The 18,496-nt window shown below is 31.7% G+C and overlaps 1 protein-coding gene across 2 annotated transcripts; it reads right to left on the reverse strand.

The window, feature by feature from the left end:
- Window positions 1-268: 268 nt before the first annotated feature.
- LOC134707465 (proprotein convertase subtilisin/kexin type 5-like) lies at window positions 269-7,306 on the reverse strand. 2 transcript variants are annotated; one of them, XM_063567231.1, is made up of 5 exons: window positions 7,194-7,306; window positions 5,111-5,169; window positions 3,515-3,579; window positions 1,386-1,547; window positions 269-616 (listed from the first exon to the last, which is right to left on the reverse strand). In XM_063567231.1, exons 1-5 carry the CDS (start codon window positions 7,194-7,196, stop codon window positions 432-434), a joined length of 474 nt encoding a protein of 157 aa, XP_063423301.1. In that variant the 5' UTR covers window positions 7,197-7,306; the 3' UTR covers window positions 269-431. The 2 variants fall into 2 exon arrangements, with proteins under 2 accessions (XP_063423301.1, XP_063423292.1); XM_063567222.1 differs by having other exon boundaries at window positions 271-616; window positions 5,076-5,169; window positions 7,194-7,300.
- Between the last annotated feature and the right edge of the window lie 11,190 nt (window positions 7,307-18,496).

Genomic DNA, 18,496 nt, shown 5'->3' on the forward strand with positions numbered 1-18,496 from the left:
TGGTACTGAAATTGTCCGACGAATCTAGTCAATAAATAAAACTGGCATATATGACAATAATTGGGATCCGGCACGTGTGAAAATACATAATAGACAAACATTACAACTGACTTAAAATTCAAAACAAAGCTACCAATAAATTGTACAGAGACGCCAACAAAAAACTGTTTTGTTCTCACTTTGATATTATATGATGCTGACCCATACACTTTCCAGATACATCACATATCAAGGAAAATATAAACGCATGAGTACAAAAACTTCATGCGCTCAAATTGTTTCTCTGGACTGTTTGGGAAATAATCTCATGTTTAAAAATGCAAGTAAAACAATATTGCTTATTTTAGTTACAAAGTTTAATTCAATATGTATTAAAACATATCAAACGGTTGTAACATGTTCATGCGTGTTGTAAGTAATTCGACAATGGTTTAGTTTTTCAAACAGACATATTTTCCTCCGGTAGACTGAGGATCGCCATGAAATAGCTCGCACGAAGATCTTGATCTACACTGGTCAATAGATCCAGAACTGTCCAGGTACTTGAAATATTCGCACTCCTCGCATCGATCTGGGTTAGTCTGGATACATCTCTTGCAGTCTTGAACATGACATGCTGCGACAAAAACAAATAAGTCAACATTAATACTTATTTAAGGTAAAACCATTTAAAAACTGGCAACAAAATTTTATAATTTCATGTTTTAGTTGAAGAAAAATATGATTCCATGTCGTACATTGTTAGTGAGTTTTGGTGATAATTGTAAACATATTCATGCGTCTGACTGATATGCGATAATAACATGAGCGCAGTGCTTTAATTGTGGTTAATCAACAGAATGTACATTTGATTAAGGACTACTGACCAGCTACAAAACAGCAGTTATGGAAAAAAGTTTTGCACATGTTGCATAATTTCATAAAATAATTAAAATCGTTGTGGTAAATGCTTTCTAACTAACCAATCCTCTTTAGCGTTAAATAATGTTATAGGACGTTTTGCTGTATTTTGAGAACATCACAATGATAAAAAAAAAATGAAGAATACAAATTATGCAGGCATCGTGCTTACAGTTATATGTAACACTTTCAATAATTGGCGTGACTGTTGATTAAAATAGGGAATCAAATAATTAACAGGGACACTTCACAGGTAAAAACTATAAATATTTGTTTGACGAAAAAGTATTTAATATGAATGTTTCAGAAATATTTGAGAGCATATCACTTTCAATAAAAGTTTAATTTTAGGAAAAGAATCATTTGGTTAATCAGTTTATAAAGAGATCCAAACGTCAAGTTGTGTATTAATTATACTATCATTTGACTGTGTGTTGTTAATCTTTATTTCTAAATAAAGAGAAAAATTAAAATAAAGGTTTTACTTTCGCAGACTTGAATTCCATTTCGAGTTGTAGCAATTGATGAACCCCTTTCACATTCAAAGGACGTAACACATCTATTGTTGTCTCTGAGATAGTAAAACGAGTCACACTCCTTACATGTGCGGGAGTCTGTACACACATCACAGTGATCCACGTGACAATCTATAAATACATTGAACTATAACTGTACTTTTTATGTATAATACAACTAACTAACTAACAAACTAATTTTATTCAGTATAAAATCCAGTACAAAAGGATCATCGCTGAAACATGTGAACACATATAAAAAAACATATACAAAACAAAACAACAGTAAAACATAACAGCCAACAATTTTGACACGTATAACAAGCAAGAGACAGAACTCAAACTTCAATATTATGCAATTATTCCCACTGATGAATGTCTAATCAAAATACATTTGTCTATATATATAAGAAATCTGGTGAGAACATCAGTCTCCGAACAGTTCATTAAATATTTAAATTTATCAAAATTATCTAAATTGCAAAAACATGGTATAAAATTAACAATGTCATCATAAAACTTTTCTCTCTCCTCGTGATAGAGGTTGCATTCACATATAAAATTAAACTCATCTTCAATTTTGTTATCCATACAATGTTTACATATTCTTTGAACCAAAGGCGTTTTATCATATCTGCCTTTTTCAATGTGTAAATTGTGGTTAGAAATTCTTAATTTACATAATTGTCTAATATACTGTTTTGGGATATTTAACTTTGTATAAGTTTCAGGTTTATATTCCTCTTTTAACTTGTAGTTTGTTTTGCTTTTCACCTGTCAAACATGAGAAAAAATAATTTCCATATCTTTCTTGTAATATCTTTTTCACTGCAGATATGAGTTTTCCTTCTAACAAAGTTCCTTTATTATTCCAAACATGGTCAAAATTAATTAATTTTAGAAACTCAAAAATGTGTTTATTGAAGGTACATGGAAAGGTACAATCAACTTCTTCGATTGACTTATATGCTAATTTTGAAAAATTCAAAAGAGGTTCTTTATACAAATATAGCCAGTATTTAAGAGATTGTAAAATAACAAATATATAGATTGGATAACGACCAAGTTCTGCCATACTGGCAGTATTAGAAGCATATTTCGTGGCACCAAGTACATATTTACAATATCGAATGTGAACCTTTTCAGGATCAAAATTTAAAAAAGTTTTTTCTAAATCATCATTTGAACCTTGTATTAATCTTTTGTCCAGGTTAAGAATGTACGGACCCCACAATTCACTTCCATAGAGAAGGACTGGTTTTACACAGGAGTCAAAAAGTTTTAAAAGCAAATGCGTATTATTATGTGTACAGTGAAATTTACGTTTAATCATGAAAATTACTTTAAGTGCTTTCTTACTAAGATCTTCAACTGCAGTACTGAAAGAACCAGATGCTCTCATTACAATACCTAGGTATTTATACTCTTGAACGCTTTTGATAAGATTTTGCTCAAAATAAAAATTACAGTCTTTCAATAATTTACCTGATTTGTTAAATACTAGTATTTCAGTTTTTTCTATATTCAATGATAATTGCCATTTTTGACAATAAAGTTTCAATGAGGATAAACAATTTTGTAGCCCATCTTTGGTTTGAGACATTAAAATTATGTCATCTGCATACATTAAACAATTTAGGCTTGTATTCCCTATATCTACTGGATCACACTTTTTATCAAGGTATCCTGGAAAGTCATTCATAAACAAATTGAAAAGAAGGGGACTCAGTATACACCCTTATTTAACACCAACATTTGAGAGTATGGAATCAGTCAGTCCGGAATCTAGTTTAACTGAATATTTAACACATTTGTACATGTCTTTAATTAAATGAAAAATATTGCCACTTATACCTTGCTCAAAAAGTTTAGAAAACAGAAATTTCCTCCGATGCATGCTTTTATTTATATCGTTACAAACGCACCATGCACATCTTTATGATAATTTGAATAAATATCAATAGATAAAAATTCACCAACATCAATATTAATTTGGTTTTATTATAACTGTAAGTAACGGGTAACATGTACTTGCAATAGTCTAGCCAGTAAAACCTCGTGATTGTGTTTTAAAAACATCTAACTTCATATCCACTGACCTGAACAAAAGTTTACAGCGCTACAGAATTTTCCTTTACCACAATCTGGGGTACATATCGTAGTTCTGAAAAGATACAAACAAATTGACAAGTAATCAAGATTTACATGTCTAAGGTGAAAACAATTATAACAGGAATCTAATATTTTGAACATCAAAATTGGTAAATTATGTCTCAAAAAGACAGACTATTGGGAACCCATTATTTATATGTTTCTCATCAACATGACGCCATTCTGTTCACGTAGCTTCGTTATTTATCTCATTATATAACTTCTTATATCATAGAAACATAGAAGTCACCTGGACACTATTTGATTTTCTCAAATAACGACTGAGCTTTTGGTTTCTTTTCCTTGAAGGTAAAGAGTTGATAACATCTTTAAGATAATGTCATAATAAACAATCGTTCCAATTATTTCGATTTTTCAAGACAATTTAGTTTTGCGTATTTTATTACACCGATTCTTCAAAGGTATTTTTCTAAAATAATGAAACGTAATGATATGAATTTGAAATTTCAATTCTTACTTAAAGTTTATTTTTTTCTTGGAATTATTTGATATATATATGGTTTAATTAAAGCTGTCTTAACATTGTTTTATAGATCAACATTATTTGATCAATGTATGTTCACTTGTGTTAATATGTCTCTTGATATGTTATAGTGTTTCTTTCGATGTTGTGATGTTATACTATTGTTTCAGGTGAAGGTTGGTTCCTATTTAAACGTTAAATGAAAACCACTGCATTTGTTGGCACCTGTCCTAAGTCAGGACCCTGATGTTTAGTTGTTGTCCTTCGTTGATGTGGTTATTTTTTATATATATATAAGACTTTTTGTTTTCCCGTTTGAATGGTTTTACATTTGTCATTTTAGGGCCCTTGATAGCTTGATGTTCGGTATGAACCAAGGCTCCGTGTTAAAGACCGTACTTTGACCTATCATGTTGTTCTATTGAAGTAACACTGGCTGCTGCACACGGATACTTATGCGATCTTCGTGATGTTTCCATGATTAGGAAATTGATTAATTTTTACTTCTGTTCCTTTTTTCTTTTTGTTTTATTTGCCTATGTTTCTTGATTTTCATCTTTTTATGATTCTCTTGGTGTTTGTTTCTGACAATTTTACTGCAATTTGATGTTTGTCGATACTTTAACTTTTCGTTATTTCTGTCAATAATATATAAATCTGTCTTACTTCAATGATGAAGAGAATGTAAAAATCCAAACTATTGATTGATTTACAAAATAAAATTTAGAATGGAAATGGGAAATGTGTCAAAGAGACAACAACCGAACATCTTTATAATTGCAACGAAATAAAGGCAAGATCGTTTTGATTTACGCTTTTAAATTCACAAGCAATTTAAATTGAATGTTGCTTTTCACAGAAAAAAATGGAACTTTTTCTTTTATCTAATTGCTACTGATCTTGCTTCAGTTTGCAATTAATAACTAGTATGTATTTTTATATTTTGTTTATAACTGTCTTTTATTTTGATAACCTTAGTTGTTCTTTTATTTTTTCGAGTTTGTTATTAATTAATATATGTCTACCTGTGAGTATCTGAATAGTATATACAGAATCCCACCTGACAGTTTGAACATCCCAAACTTGTACACCTGGTATCTGAGCATCCCAATGGACAATCTGTTTTAAAGATGAACAAGTTGAAACATATATATTAAGAATGTGTCCATAGTACACTATCATTTCCATGTTCAGTGGACCTTGAAATTGGGGTCAAAACTTTAATTTGGCATTAGAAATAGAAAGAGCATATCATAGGGAACATGTGTACTAAATTTCAAGTTGATTGGACTTCAACTTGATCCTAAACTACCTTGACCAAAAACTTTAACCTAAACTTTGCACTATCATTTTCTATGTTCAGTGAACCATGAAGTTGGGATCAAATCTTTAATTTACCATTAAAATTAGAAAGACCATATCATTCTTAACATGTGTACTAGGTTTTAAGTTGATTGGACTTCAACTTCATAAAAAACTACCTTGATCAAAATCTTTAATCTGAAGTTGGACAGACAGACGAACGGACGAATGAACGAACAGACGATCAGACGAACGGACGGACGAACGAAAGAACGTACGCACATATCAGAAAACATAGTCCCCCTCTACTTTCGTAGGTAGGGCCTCATTAACTCATCATATATATAAAAGTTAAATTTTGTACGACAGACGCGCGTTTTGTCTACAAAAAGACTCATGAGTAACGCTCTAATCAAAAATGCTAGAATGGCAAAATAAAGTGCAGAGCTGAAGAGCATTGAGGACCCCAAAATTTCCGAAAGGTATTGTCCAATAGGTTATATATTTTTTGTGTAAATTTTTACATGAAAATACAACATTTACGTCCATGATATGTTTTAAAACAAATAATTATAGGTTATAGGGTCTTTGCATCGGAACTAAACACATTTATTAAAAAAACAGTTGTTGGCATGACACGGGTTATGTTCTTCTCATGTATGTTATGATGGTATGATACTAAACCCCTAATGGGAAGGATTTGCCTGATATTCATATGATGAAATCATAATCTTTCCATCAGTTTAATTGAAGTCTGGAGCTGGCATGTCAGCTAACTGCTAGTAGTCTGTTGTCATTTATGTATAATTGTCATTTTGTTTATTTTCCTTGGTTACCTCTTCTGACATCTGACTCGGACTTCTCTTGAATTGAATTTTAAATGTACGTATTGTTATGCGTTTACTTTTCTACATTGACTAGAGGTATAGGGGGAGGGTTAAGATCTCATAAACATGTTTAACCCCGCCGCTTTTTTGCGCGTGTCCCAAGTCAGGAGCCTCCGGTCTTTGTTAGTCTGGTATTATTTTAATTTTAGTTTCTTGTGTACAATTTGGAAATTGGTATGGCGTTCATTAACACTGAACTGGTATATATTTGTTTAGGGGCCAGCTGAAGGACGCCTCCGGGTGCGGGAATTTCTCGTTACATTGAAGACCTGTTGGTGACCTTCTGCTGTTGTTTTTTCTATGGTCGGGTTGTTGTCTCTTTGATACATTCCCCATTTCCATTCTCAATTTTAAATAATTTCAAAACACATTTAGGACCATCGGTAGAGCATTTACAGTAGATGCAAATGTAAAGTTACTTATTATCGTGTAAAATTATCACTACAAAATTATAGTCTTTTAAATAAACATCATGCATGCAGTTTATCTGCCCTTTTTGCAATAAAAACAAAATTCAGAATGGAAATGGGTAATGTGTCAAAGAGACAAAACCCCGACCGAAGAGCATACAACACCATTTCTAGAAAGAGACGTGTGCTCTCTTAGTCATCCGTGTTAGAATTGTATAAATTACGAAAACTATGTATGTAAACCCATTCATTTTGGAAAATCTTACAAATTCGAACAATTGAATATCAATTAAAACAACATTGAACAACAATTCATTAAAGTAAATTGAACGTGCTTTATTTAAGAATAAAGATTGAAATAAAGTTTAACTAAGAAATAGAAAAGATACAATTAAAAGTATATTTACTTATAAACGAATAAACCACCTGTGTCACTCGTATGTTTTCCGTCATAACCAATGTGCTATGTTCATGAATATTTTTTCGATTGATTAAATCAATTGATATAATCTCCAAGATTCTATGAAGGTTGTTTCATGCTTACCATAATCAATAAGGAATCCTGAAGACAACCGACTTATAGTTAATAAAACGGTTAGAACAGAGACCAATGCCATATCTGAATTATCAGTTGAGCTATATGATTTTACATTAAACATGCTTATCGTAGATAAGTCGTTAGTTTCAATTTTTGATGGTATAAGATAAGATACAATTACGTCAAATCTGTTGACGAGGGCTGGGTTTTTCGAAACAGATATTTACAAATAATCGTTAAACAAAATTAAAGTTTGACTATACATATGTATAAACTGTGACAAGGTCATTTATACTGTAGTCTTTGTACGTTTTTTGTCTTTTACATCAGGATCTTTTTTTGACAACAGTGTCTTAGCTGATCTGGGTAGTATCATTATGCATTATTAATTCACTTTTTATGGAAGTCTGCTTATTTGAAGCTCAAGTTTCAGCCGTTCTCTTCACCTACTACGATGTTGCGTAATTTGAAGCTCGTCTCCACTTTTGAGACGAAACGCGCGTCTGGCGTATATACTAAATTAAGTCCTGGTATCTATGATGAGTTAATTTACAACCACTTGGTCGATGCCACAGCTAGTGGAGATTTTATTACCCCGAGGATATCACAAGCCCAGTAGTCAGTACTGTTTGTGCTGACATGAATTGTCATTGATATGGTTATATTTATAAATATACTGTTTACAAAATTTTGAAATTTTTTGAAATACTAAGGCTGTTCTACCTCAGGCATAGATTACCTTAGCTGTATTTGGCAAAACTTTTAGGAATTTTGGTCCTCAATGCTCTTAAACTTCATAACTTATTTAGCCTTTTTAACTTTTTTGGATTCGAGCGTCACTGATGAATTGTTTGTAGATGAAACGCGCGTCTGGCGTAAATATTAAATTAAGTCCTGGTATCTATGATGAGTTAATTTGAACATTTGTGTCGGTATTTACTCTTTGATGTACATGGTAATGATTCGATTAGTAATGTCTTGTTTTTATGATTCTTTTGTTAAATCTATTATGTATATATTATGAAACATATCAGTCATTATAATAAAATATTTTTAAAATGCATTTATTTTAGTGCAAATAAAACTAACTACAAAACGTCATAAGATCTAACGACATAGGACCTTCATATTAACCAGATAAGGACAAACATAAAGATAGGGCATAGAGTATGTAACACATGGTATGTCAGTCAACCAATCACAATAGACATAACATTAATATACCATTGAATCGTCTTTCAGTTTATCAACAGTCTTTTTTTCCATCTTCTATCACATTGTGGAATGAATTAGATTTGCATATTCGTCAAATTCCTACTTTCTTTTCTTTCAAGTTACAATTGCAACAACTGTATTTTCATAATGTAAAACCTCCTAGGTACTATTTTTTTGCTATCTGTATTACATGCAAGGCTACGCAACAAGTTCAGTGCACTTAGCGCAGATTTAAACAAGGCCAACTTAGTACATGATGCATATTGTGTATGTGGGTACACTAGTGAAAGTGTTGAACACTATTTATTGTAACATAAATTGGATTTTTTCGTTTTTATGAAATAATTTGCTTAAAAAGTGTGGTGAGGGAAAACCATGGTATATTATATGCAAATTAATATTGTACCATACTTTGCTAATTAAATATGCAACTCAACTAGAATTCAAAGGAAAAAAGGCGGAGCTTCACCCATGGTATAACATATTCATGTTCATGTTATTCCATGGCTGAAGCTCCACCCTTTTTAAAAATGTATCCGCCTCTTAAATATTAAGGAAACTGTTAAACGTACTAAAAGGTCAAGATCTTCATTTGTTTTTATTTCATAACAAAAAGCAAGAAAATTATGTGTACCCAAATCTTAAAAAAACTTTTTCAAACTATATAGGATTGTTACGAATTCCCCTAATTTTGGAAACAATTACTAAATGTTTCTTCTTTAAGTTGTGAAACTAGAGGCTCTAAAGAGCCTGTGTCGCTCACCTTGGTCTATGTGAATAATAAACAAAGGAAGCAGATGGATTCATGACAAAATTGTGTTTTAGTGATGGTGATGTGTTTGTAAATCTTACTTTACTAAACAGTCTTGCTGCTTACAATTATCTCTATCTATAATGAACTTGGCCCAGTAGTTTCAGTGGAAAATGTTAATAAAAATTTACAAATTTTATGAAAATTGTTAAAAATTGACTATAAAGGACAATTACTCCTTAGTGGGTCAATTGACCATTTTCAGATTTGCTCTAATTGCTTTGTTTTTTGAGTTATAAGCCAAAAACTGCATTTTACCCCCATATTCTATTTTTAGCCGTGGCGGCCATCTTGGTTGGTTGACCGGGTCACGCCACACATTTTTTAAATTAGATACCCAAAAGATGATTGTGGCCAAGTTTGGATTTATTTGGCCAAGTAGTTTCAGGGGAGAAGATTTTTGTAAAAGATAACTAAGATTTACGAAAAATGGTTAAAAATTGACTATAAAGGGCAATAACTCCTAAAGGGGTCAACTGACCATTTCGGTCATGTTGACTTATTTGTAAATCTTACTTTGCTGAACATAATTGCTGTTTACAGTTTATCTCTATCTATAATAATATTCAAGATAATAACCAAAAACAGCAAAATTTCCTCAAAATTACTAATTCAGGGGCAGCAACCCAACAACGGGTTGTCCGATTCGTCTCAAAATTTCAGGGCAGATAGATCTTGACCTGATAAACATTTTTACCACATGTCAGATTTCCACTAAATGCTTTGGTTTTTGAGTTATAAGCCAAAAATTGCATTTTACCCCTATGTTCTATTTTTAGCCGTGGCGGCCATCTTGGTTGGTTGACCGGGTCACGCCACACATTTTTTTAACTAGATACCCCAAAGATGATTGTGGCCAAGATTGGATTAATTTGGCCAAGTAGTTTCAGAGGAGAAGATTTTTGTAAAAGATAACTAAGATTTACGAAAAATGGTTAAAAATTGACTATAAAGGGCAATAACTCCTAAAGGGGTCAACTGACCATTTCGGTCATTTTGACTTATTTGTAAATCTTACTTTGCTGAACATAATTGCTGTTAACAGTTTATCTCTATCTATAATAATATTCAAGATAATAACCAAAAACAGCAAAATTTCCTCAAAATTACAAATTCAGGGGCAGCAACCCAACAACGGATTGTCTGATTCGTCTGAAAATTTCAGGGCAGATAGATCTTGACCTGATAAACATTTTAACCACTGTCAGATTTCCTCTAAATGCTTTGGTTTTTGAGTTATAAGCCAAAAACTGCATTTTACCCCTATGTTCTATTTTTAGCCGTGGCGGCCATCTTGGTTTGTTGACCGGGTCACGCCACACATTTTTTAAACTAGATACCCCAATGATGATTGTGGCCAAGTTTGGTTCAATTTGGCCCAGTAGTTTCAGAGGAGAAGATTTTTGTAAAAGTTAACAACGACGACGGACGACGGACGACGGACGACGACGGACGCCGGACGCAAAGTGATGGGAAAAGCTCACTTGGCCCTTCGGGCCAGGTGAGCTAAAAAATGAAATGTGAAACTATCATTTCCTTTGCGAAGATCCAATTAAATTTCGATTTAAAAAAGGGGGTAACTATAGAAAAAGGAATAAATATCGGCTACAAATATCTGTGAAAAAACATGATTTTTTGCGATCAATTAGGAGATGAAAAAACATGATTTTTTGCGATCAATTAGGAGAACGTACACTATCTATGCTCCCTGGATCCGCTACTGTTTAAATACAGTGTTTTATCATTAAAATTGTGTTTCAATAATTAATCTAATAATCGAATTAATAAAATAACGGAAGAAAGCAGTTTGTACGAAAACTAGAAATGTATAAATATTCATTTTTCAATTGAGATGAAAACTCTGTAAAAATATGATTAATTTGTATGATACTTGAAAAAAAAAATTCTTACCATCATTACAATACTAGTAATTATTTATCCTTGTCCGACGCTGGAATCCGATATTTTTGTTTACCTCAGTCTGATGACATTATGAAATTACTTGCACATACAACCATACACGGGGCGCAAAACTAAATAAAAATCGGGAAAATCTGACATGTTCTTTCCTTTTTGCAAATTCAGGGGTTCTATTACATGAAATACACAGAAGATCATACACGAGGCGCAAAAGTGACTTACGCAAGCTTCTATTTCATTGGATAAAACTGTAACGTGATCAATTTCCAATATTGGTTGAAGGTCTTGAAGCTGTCAATCATTTTATTTATATTACAAATTTTATATACCATGTGTCTTACTCATTAACATATTTAAAGAAACTCATCCTTCGGATTCGTTTGTTTAAATATGTTAACTCGTTAAAACCATGGTATATATAGTACTTATATTGTAATAACTTAGCATCGCAAAGAAATGTTATGCTTACTGAACTGACCCACTTACACCGTGTAGAACGCCACATGCGGGGTGTCTGCTATGTTTGACATGGGGTGGCAATTTTGAAGCGACAAAAAAGTAACAAGGTAAGTTCAAGCATCAAAATTTCTTATTTTAAGAACTCTCAGTACCATATAATGTATTGCACGGAAGGAACCGCAACGTAATGTATTTGCTGAAAGCAGAAGCAGTCGTTTTCAGTGCTCAGTTTTCTCAAACACTTCGCCCTAGTTTTCCGTGTTGCAGATTTTGAGGCTTTATATGCAAGTTTCGGTATAAAAAACAACTTTACACAACTGCCCTTCGTTTTATTTATATAGAATTGTATTCCTCTCATGGACTTCTACCAATTACCAGTTTCTTAGTACAAATTAATTAGTTTTAAAACAAGTATTCATCAAAATATAAAGTGTCGCTCGGGGTGTCAGATTTTGCATGTCAAGGGGTAGAGGCTTGTCATAAAAAAAATTATATTTGCATGTAAATTAGTCTTTATATGATACAATTTAATTCAAACACAACTTCTATATGATGACAAAATAAGGATACTTTATTTTGCCTGTTTTAGTCTATAAAAATGTGCTTTTGATTTCATTCATAGTACAAAATGGCTCAAAATATTTAGTTTTAAAGCTGTTAAATGATTTCTTTTCCTGTTCAGTCTACCATGGTCAGACAAAAGTCAAGGCTATGACTCAATAAACCCAAACCTGGTGGAAAATCACAATATAATCCTCAATATAAGATCTGCCCGAAACCTCCACCAGCCAAACTGCATCATACTTCATCACCAGGTTCATCTAAAAAGCAATCGTGCACGCCGCAAAAATTCATCACTAAAAAAAGAATTAGAATACTCTCTCCAAAGAAACACTCACGGGCATCTTTTTCATCAAATGGCAACAAAACTTTAAGTAATCCTGAGGACAATGATGCTACAATTGTAAATGATTTCAAAACAGCGATTAAAATTTTGAAAAAAGTTCATTTGGCTGCTGAATTTCTATCATTTATCCAAATGGTAAAAGAAAATACATTTCCTCTAGTAGACAATATTTCGATTATTACTTTTTCCGGGAAACAGTCAGATTCGTGTTGAATAGAATATTATCAATCAGATTGGTCTGTTCAAAGCATTTAACTAATTGTATTCCTATGCAATTTAATTTAAATCATTAACACTGGTATTAAAGAGATAATGGTAACTGCAATTACGATTATCCCAATATGGCGACGGTAGATATAGGTAAAATCTATACACGCATTTTTCTTACATGTAGCATGCTTTTGTCAATAGTTACTCAGCTGCATGGTTTATCTATACCATTACATCATATTTGAATCGTAACGGTGCACTGGAATTGTCTAAGCGCTGTGAAAATAGCCGTTGAAAAATTCGGGATGATAATCGTAACTCTATGGTATTTTTCTTCTTTGATAATCGTAATTTTCTTAATCGGATAATAGTAACTAAAACATAATAAATGTGTCTTTCAGCATTTCAATGGTATTCTGTGTGTTAAAAATGTAATTTAATAGAAAAGTACGAATTATATGGCAAGCATGCAAATACAAAAATGTTCCTTGTTTAGTACCTTCAATATTTTTCTCTACAATATCTTCCATGCATATGTATGCAGCATATTTTTCATATACCGAGTATTTATGAATTTTTAATAAGTTTGTTTCTTATTTTGCGGAATATGGGTTATTCAATTATTCTCAAATTTGCAGTCATTCTTTGAATAAGTATTTCTTGTAAGAAAATTCAAAGCCACATCAATTTTATTTCTTGATTTTCGGGCTTTTGGCCAGACTATAAAAGAACACAAATCCATGTTTGTCAATGAACTCCACGTTACTTAATTTCATAATACACAAAGAATCCCATGTAGGGCCAATCTTTCTCTAATCTTATTTAAGAATTGAATGCTTCTTTTTGTAAATTTATTGGGGTGTAAAAGCGTTGACCGAAGTACATTTTGTATGAAGCGCGGAAGCGCTTCATTCTAAAAATGTACGCACGGTCAACGCTTTTACAACCCTATAAAGTTACAAAAAGAAGCATTCAATACTTATAATTACATTTTTTAGCTAGGATTATAAAAACACGATTTTCATGAAGTTAAATTTTTAAATTCACCTGTGCACTTTATTGTGGGACCTCGTGTCATCATGAATGAAATGTTATTGTCTCATGCAACTGCTTACGGAATAACATGTGATGTGCAATTAGCCAATCAGAATAACGTATTATAATGAAACATACATCTAATGTAATTATATAGCATTAACTGTTTAAGGATGTCATATTATCATAATTCAAAATTAAATTTGATTTTTTTATAGTTTATATCTGAGATACTGAAATTTCAGTGACAGTCATGAAGTAGCCAATATAAATAAGAAGATGTGGTATGTTTTCCAATGAGACAACTTTCCACAAGAGACCGACAGGACTCATCATTAACAAATATAGTTCACCGTACGGTTATCAACAATGAACAAAGCCCATACCTCATAGTCAGCTATAAAAGACTCCAAAATGACACTGTAAAACACTTTTCAAAGTTTTCCCTTGTTCATCATAGCTTTTAAGTTATGATATCATCCATGAAAAATGATCGAAGTGACATGAAAACTGTAGCCACTAATTTCTCGTCAAACGGTTTTTGACGAATACTAAATGTCTTTCCTACTTCGTTATGGCATAATAGGGTATGTTCTAGAATTAAATCACCGGGGGCAGAAATAGCACATATAACCACCTGCAATAAATGAATTTAAACAATATTAACTATATTTACTATTTACTTCAGAAATTAATTTTTGTTTACTGTCTTAATCAGAAATCTGATATAAGGTGACACATGCGTGTCGCCTGACAATTATTATCATGTATCATAATTTCCATCGCTCATTCACATATTTTGTGGCTTACCTAGTGTTTGGAAATTTCTGTAAATTAACAAAGTTCGTGTTTTCCCATTTCCAAATTTCTTGAAGCTTGTTCACCCTTCCAATTGTATGATATACTAGTATGCAGCTGTTTTCATAAGAACTATTAATTATATATGCATAAAAAGAAATTGCATAAGATGTTGGTACGTTTCGTAAATAATTCATCGCCATAATTTCATAATATGCTATCAGATTTACGTTTTTAGTGTCAATATTAATAAAACAGTTTCCAGTTACGATTATCTTTTTTATTTTTAGATACATAATTACGATTATCTTTTATTCCGAGTTACGATTATCATCCCGAATTTTTCAACGGCTATTTTCACAGCGCTTAGACAATTCCAGTGCACCGTTACGATTCAAATATGATGAAATGGTATAGATAAACCTTGCAGCTAAGTAACTATTGACAAATACATGCTACATGTAAGAAAAACGAGTGTAAAGATTTTACCTATATCTACCGTCGCCATATTGGGATAATCGTAATTGCAGTTACCATTATCTCTTTAATACCAGTGATTACTGATTTGATAATAAGTCGGGTACACCCTTCTTCATTCTTACGTGTAATTATCATATTCTTACGTGCATTTGTCAATATTTTTATTATTTAAAGGTATAATATTAAACTTATAACATTTCACTTCTATTCATATACAATTATTTGTCTTCTTTGAGGCTCTATTTTCTATGTGTATCAATTAAAATACACATTACTAAAACGAATGAAATATGGACAAAATGACATACCTTACTTAAGTTGGTAATTTGTCATCAAAACAGTGAAGTTGTGTTTGAATTAAAAATTATCAGACAGAGACCGACTTATAAGAAGATGTCTTCTTTTTTAATGACAAGCCTCTACCCCTTGACATGCAAAATCTGACATCCCGAGCGACACTTTATATTTTGATAAATAATAGTTTTAAAACCAATTAATTTTAACTCAGAAACTGGTGTTTGGTAGAAGTCCATGAGAGGAATACAATTTTATATAAATAATACGGAGGGTAGTTATGTAAATATGTTTTTTATACCGAAATTTGCATATACAGCCTCAAAATCTGGAACACGGAAAACTAGGGCGAGGTGTTTGAGAAAACTGAGCACTGAAAACGACTGCTTCTGCTTTCAGGAAATACATAACGTTGCGGTTCCTTCCGTGCAATACATTATATGGTACTGAGAGTTCTTAAAATAAGAAATTTTGATGCTTGAACTTACCTTGTTACTTTTTTGTCGCTTCAAAATTGCCACCCCATGTCAAGAATAGCCGACACCCCGCATGTGGCGTTCTACACGGTGACTTAGACATTCCTGTTACAATTGATTTGTTATTGTTTGGTAATGACAACTTAGATACAAAAGATAATTTTGTAATATTTTCTGCAGTACATAAATATATAAAAGAAACTCAACGTTTCTCACTCTGATAACAACCTTGCTGGTTATTGTTTTATTTGCTAGTCTAAAGTACAGACGATGCATTGTTCGAATGATTGATTTATGGTTCATAACGGTTAACATAATGTTTCGCCTCAATGGATTTCAATTATTGAAGTTAAAAAACAAAACAAAAAGAAACGATACTTACATTAAATCTATGTTCTTGTCATCCTTTTATCCGCATTTTTTAAGTCAGAATTTAATGTCTGTATCACAATTATATATATTCACAATATTGCATGTTACTTTTACAACTTATACAGGTAAATATTATAGAAAGTCATTTAAAACACACTAATAACAGTAGGTGTTTTCCCTTTAGACCGATCGTTTGGGTGTGTTTGGTTATTTAAAAGAAGAACGGTTGATATCCATTGAGCCGTTTCAATTATTCTTTGTGTATAAATATTATAATAACAATAGTTGACTGTGATTTATTTAATTATTTTTCATGCCTTCATACTTATTAGAAAAATACAAATTTATGTAATGTGCTATATAAATATAATGCATATTCATGTATATTATGGAGAAGACGGAACTAAGTTGGAAAACTTGTGTCTAATCCATTTGTTTTGAACTATAAAATATGTTTAAACTAACCAATCACTTCCTCTGAATCTGATTCAGTAATCGACTACATTATTATGATCATAATAATACTTTATTAAGAGGCAATGCAGTTTATGGAATTAAGGTACAAACTTGTACGACAAATGTCAAAAACCATTATCAATGCTTCAGGGAATTTAGAGTGGACACAGCGATAATAATTCTGCGTTCACACGTAATTTCTAATTTGATTTGCATTAACTAATTCGAAGTAATTTATTTCGCATTCAAAACATTTGACGTTCTAACGAAAACTTAAAATTTCAATGCGCGTAAATTTGAACGACGTTCAATTATTTAAATTTACTTATCCGATAGAAATATTTCCAGATCATACGTTAATATTTTGCAGATTGTAAGTTATTTGTGGGAAATTGACGTTTCACATGCAGTCTTAATAAAGGCAACAGTAGTCTATATCATTTTATTTATATATAACAGTAACCATATTATGACTGTTTTAACGATTATGTCTGTTTTGTTCATACGAATGTAACCAGATGCTCCGCAGGGCGTAGCTTTATACGACCGCAGAGGTTGAACCCTGAACGGTTGGGGCAAGTATGGACACAACATTCAAGCTGGATTCAGCTCTAAATTTGGATTGTGATTTAATAGTTGACACAGCATAGGTTTCTGACACAGAATGAATGTGTTCTAATGAACTTAAAATTTTTGTTTTCTCTTAGAGCAATTCACTATGATGTTGAATATTAATCCTCTCAAAAAAATGTTTGAAGAAATTTTCTTTTTATTTATGAAATTTCAAATGAGAAAAATTGAACCCAATTTTTTAATCACATCCCCCTTTCCCTTATTCCAAAACTAATCTCAATTAAAATATTCTAATGGAGATTGCAACAATAACTACTCACTTAAATACATCATGAAATATTAAGATGTAAAAAAACTGCTTGTTATCACTGAATGGTAAAGATTATTTAAATTTATCAGTTAGTAGTAAAAAGTGCATATACATTGTATATTGTATATAACAAAGATTTAAGTTGATTCTGGACAAAGAAAGATAACTCCAATTAAAAAAAAATCTTGCAATAAGATATTTCTTGCTTACTATTCTGGACAAAGAAAGATAACTCTAATTAAAAAAAATTGGCTATTTCACAATATTGTGAAATTAGATATTTCTTGCCATTGCACAATACTGTGCAATTGAAAAGACTTGCTATTGCACAATACTTAATATAATAATTTTAGATCCTGATATGGACCAACTTGAAAACTGGGCCCATAATCAAAATCTAAGTACATGTTTAGATTCAGCATATCAATGAGGCCCAAGAATTTAATTTTTGTTAAAATCAAACTTAGTTTAATTTTGGACCCTTTGGACCTTAATGTAGGCCAATTTGAAAACAAGACCAAAAATGAAGAATCTACATACACAGTTAGATTTGGCATATCAAAGAACCCCATTTATTCAATTTTTGATGAAATCAAATAAAGCTTAATTTTGGACCCAGATTTGGACCAACTTGAAAACTGGGCCAATAATCAAGAATCTAAGTACATTTTTAGATTCAACATATCAAAGAACCCAACCGATTCAATTTTTGTCAAAATCAAACTAAGTTTAATTTTGGACCCTTTGGACCTTAATGTAGACCAATTTGAAAACATGACCAAAAGTTAAGAATCTACATACACAGTTAGATTCGGCATATCAAAGAACCCCAATTATTCAATTTTGATGAAATCAAACAAAGTTTAATTTTGGACCCTTTGGGCCCCTTTTTCCTAAACTGTTGGGACCAAAACTCCCAAAATCAATACCAACCTTCCTTTTATGGTCATAAACCTTGTGTTTAAATTTCATAGATTTCTATTTACTTATACT

Source organism: Mytilus trossulus, chromosome 1 (genome assembly GCF_036588685.1).
Source record: "Mytilus trossulus isolate FHL-02 chromosome 1, PNRI_Mtr1.1.1.hap1, whole genome shotgun sequence".
Taxonomy (NCBI): domain Eukaryota; kingdom Metazoa; phylum Mollusca; class Bivalvia; order Mytilida; family Mytilidae; genus Mytilus; species Mytilus trossulus.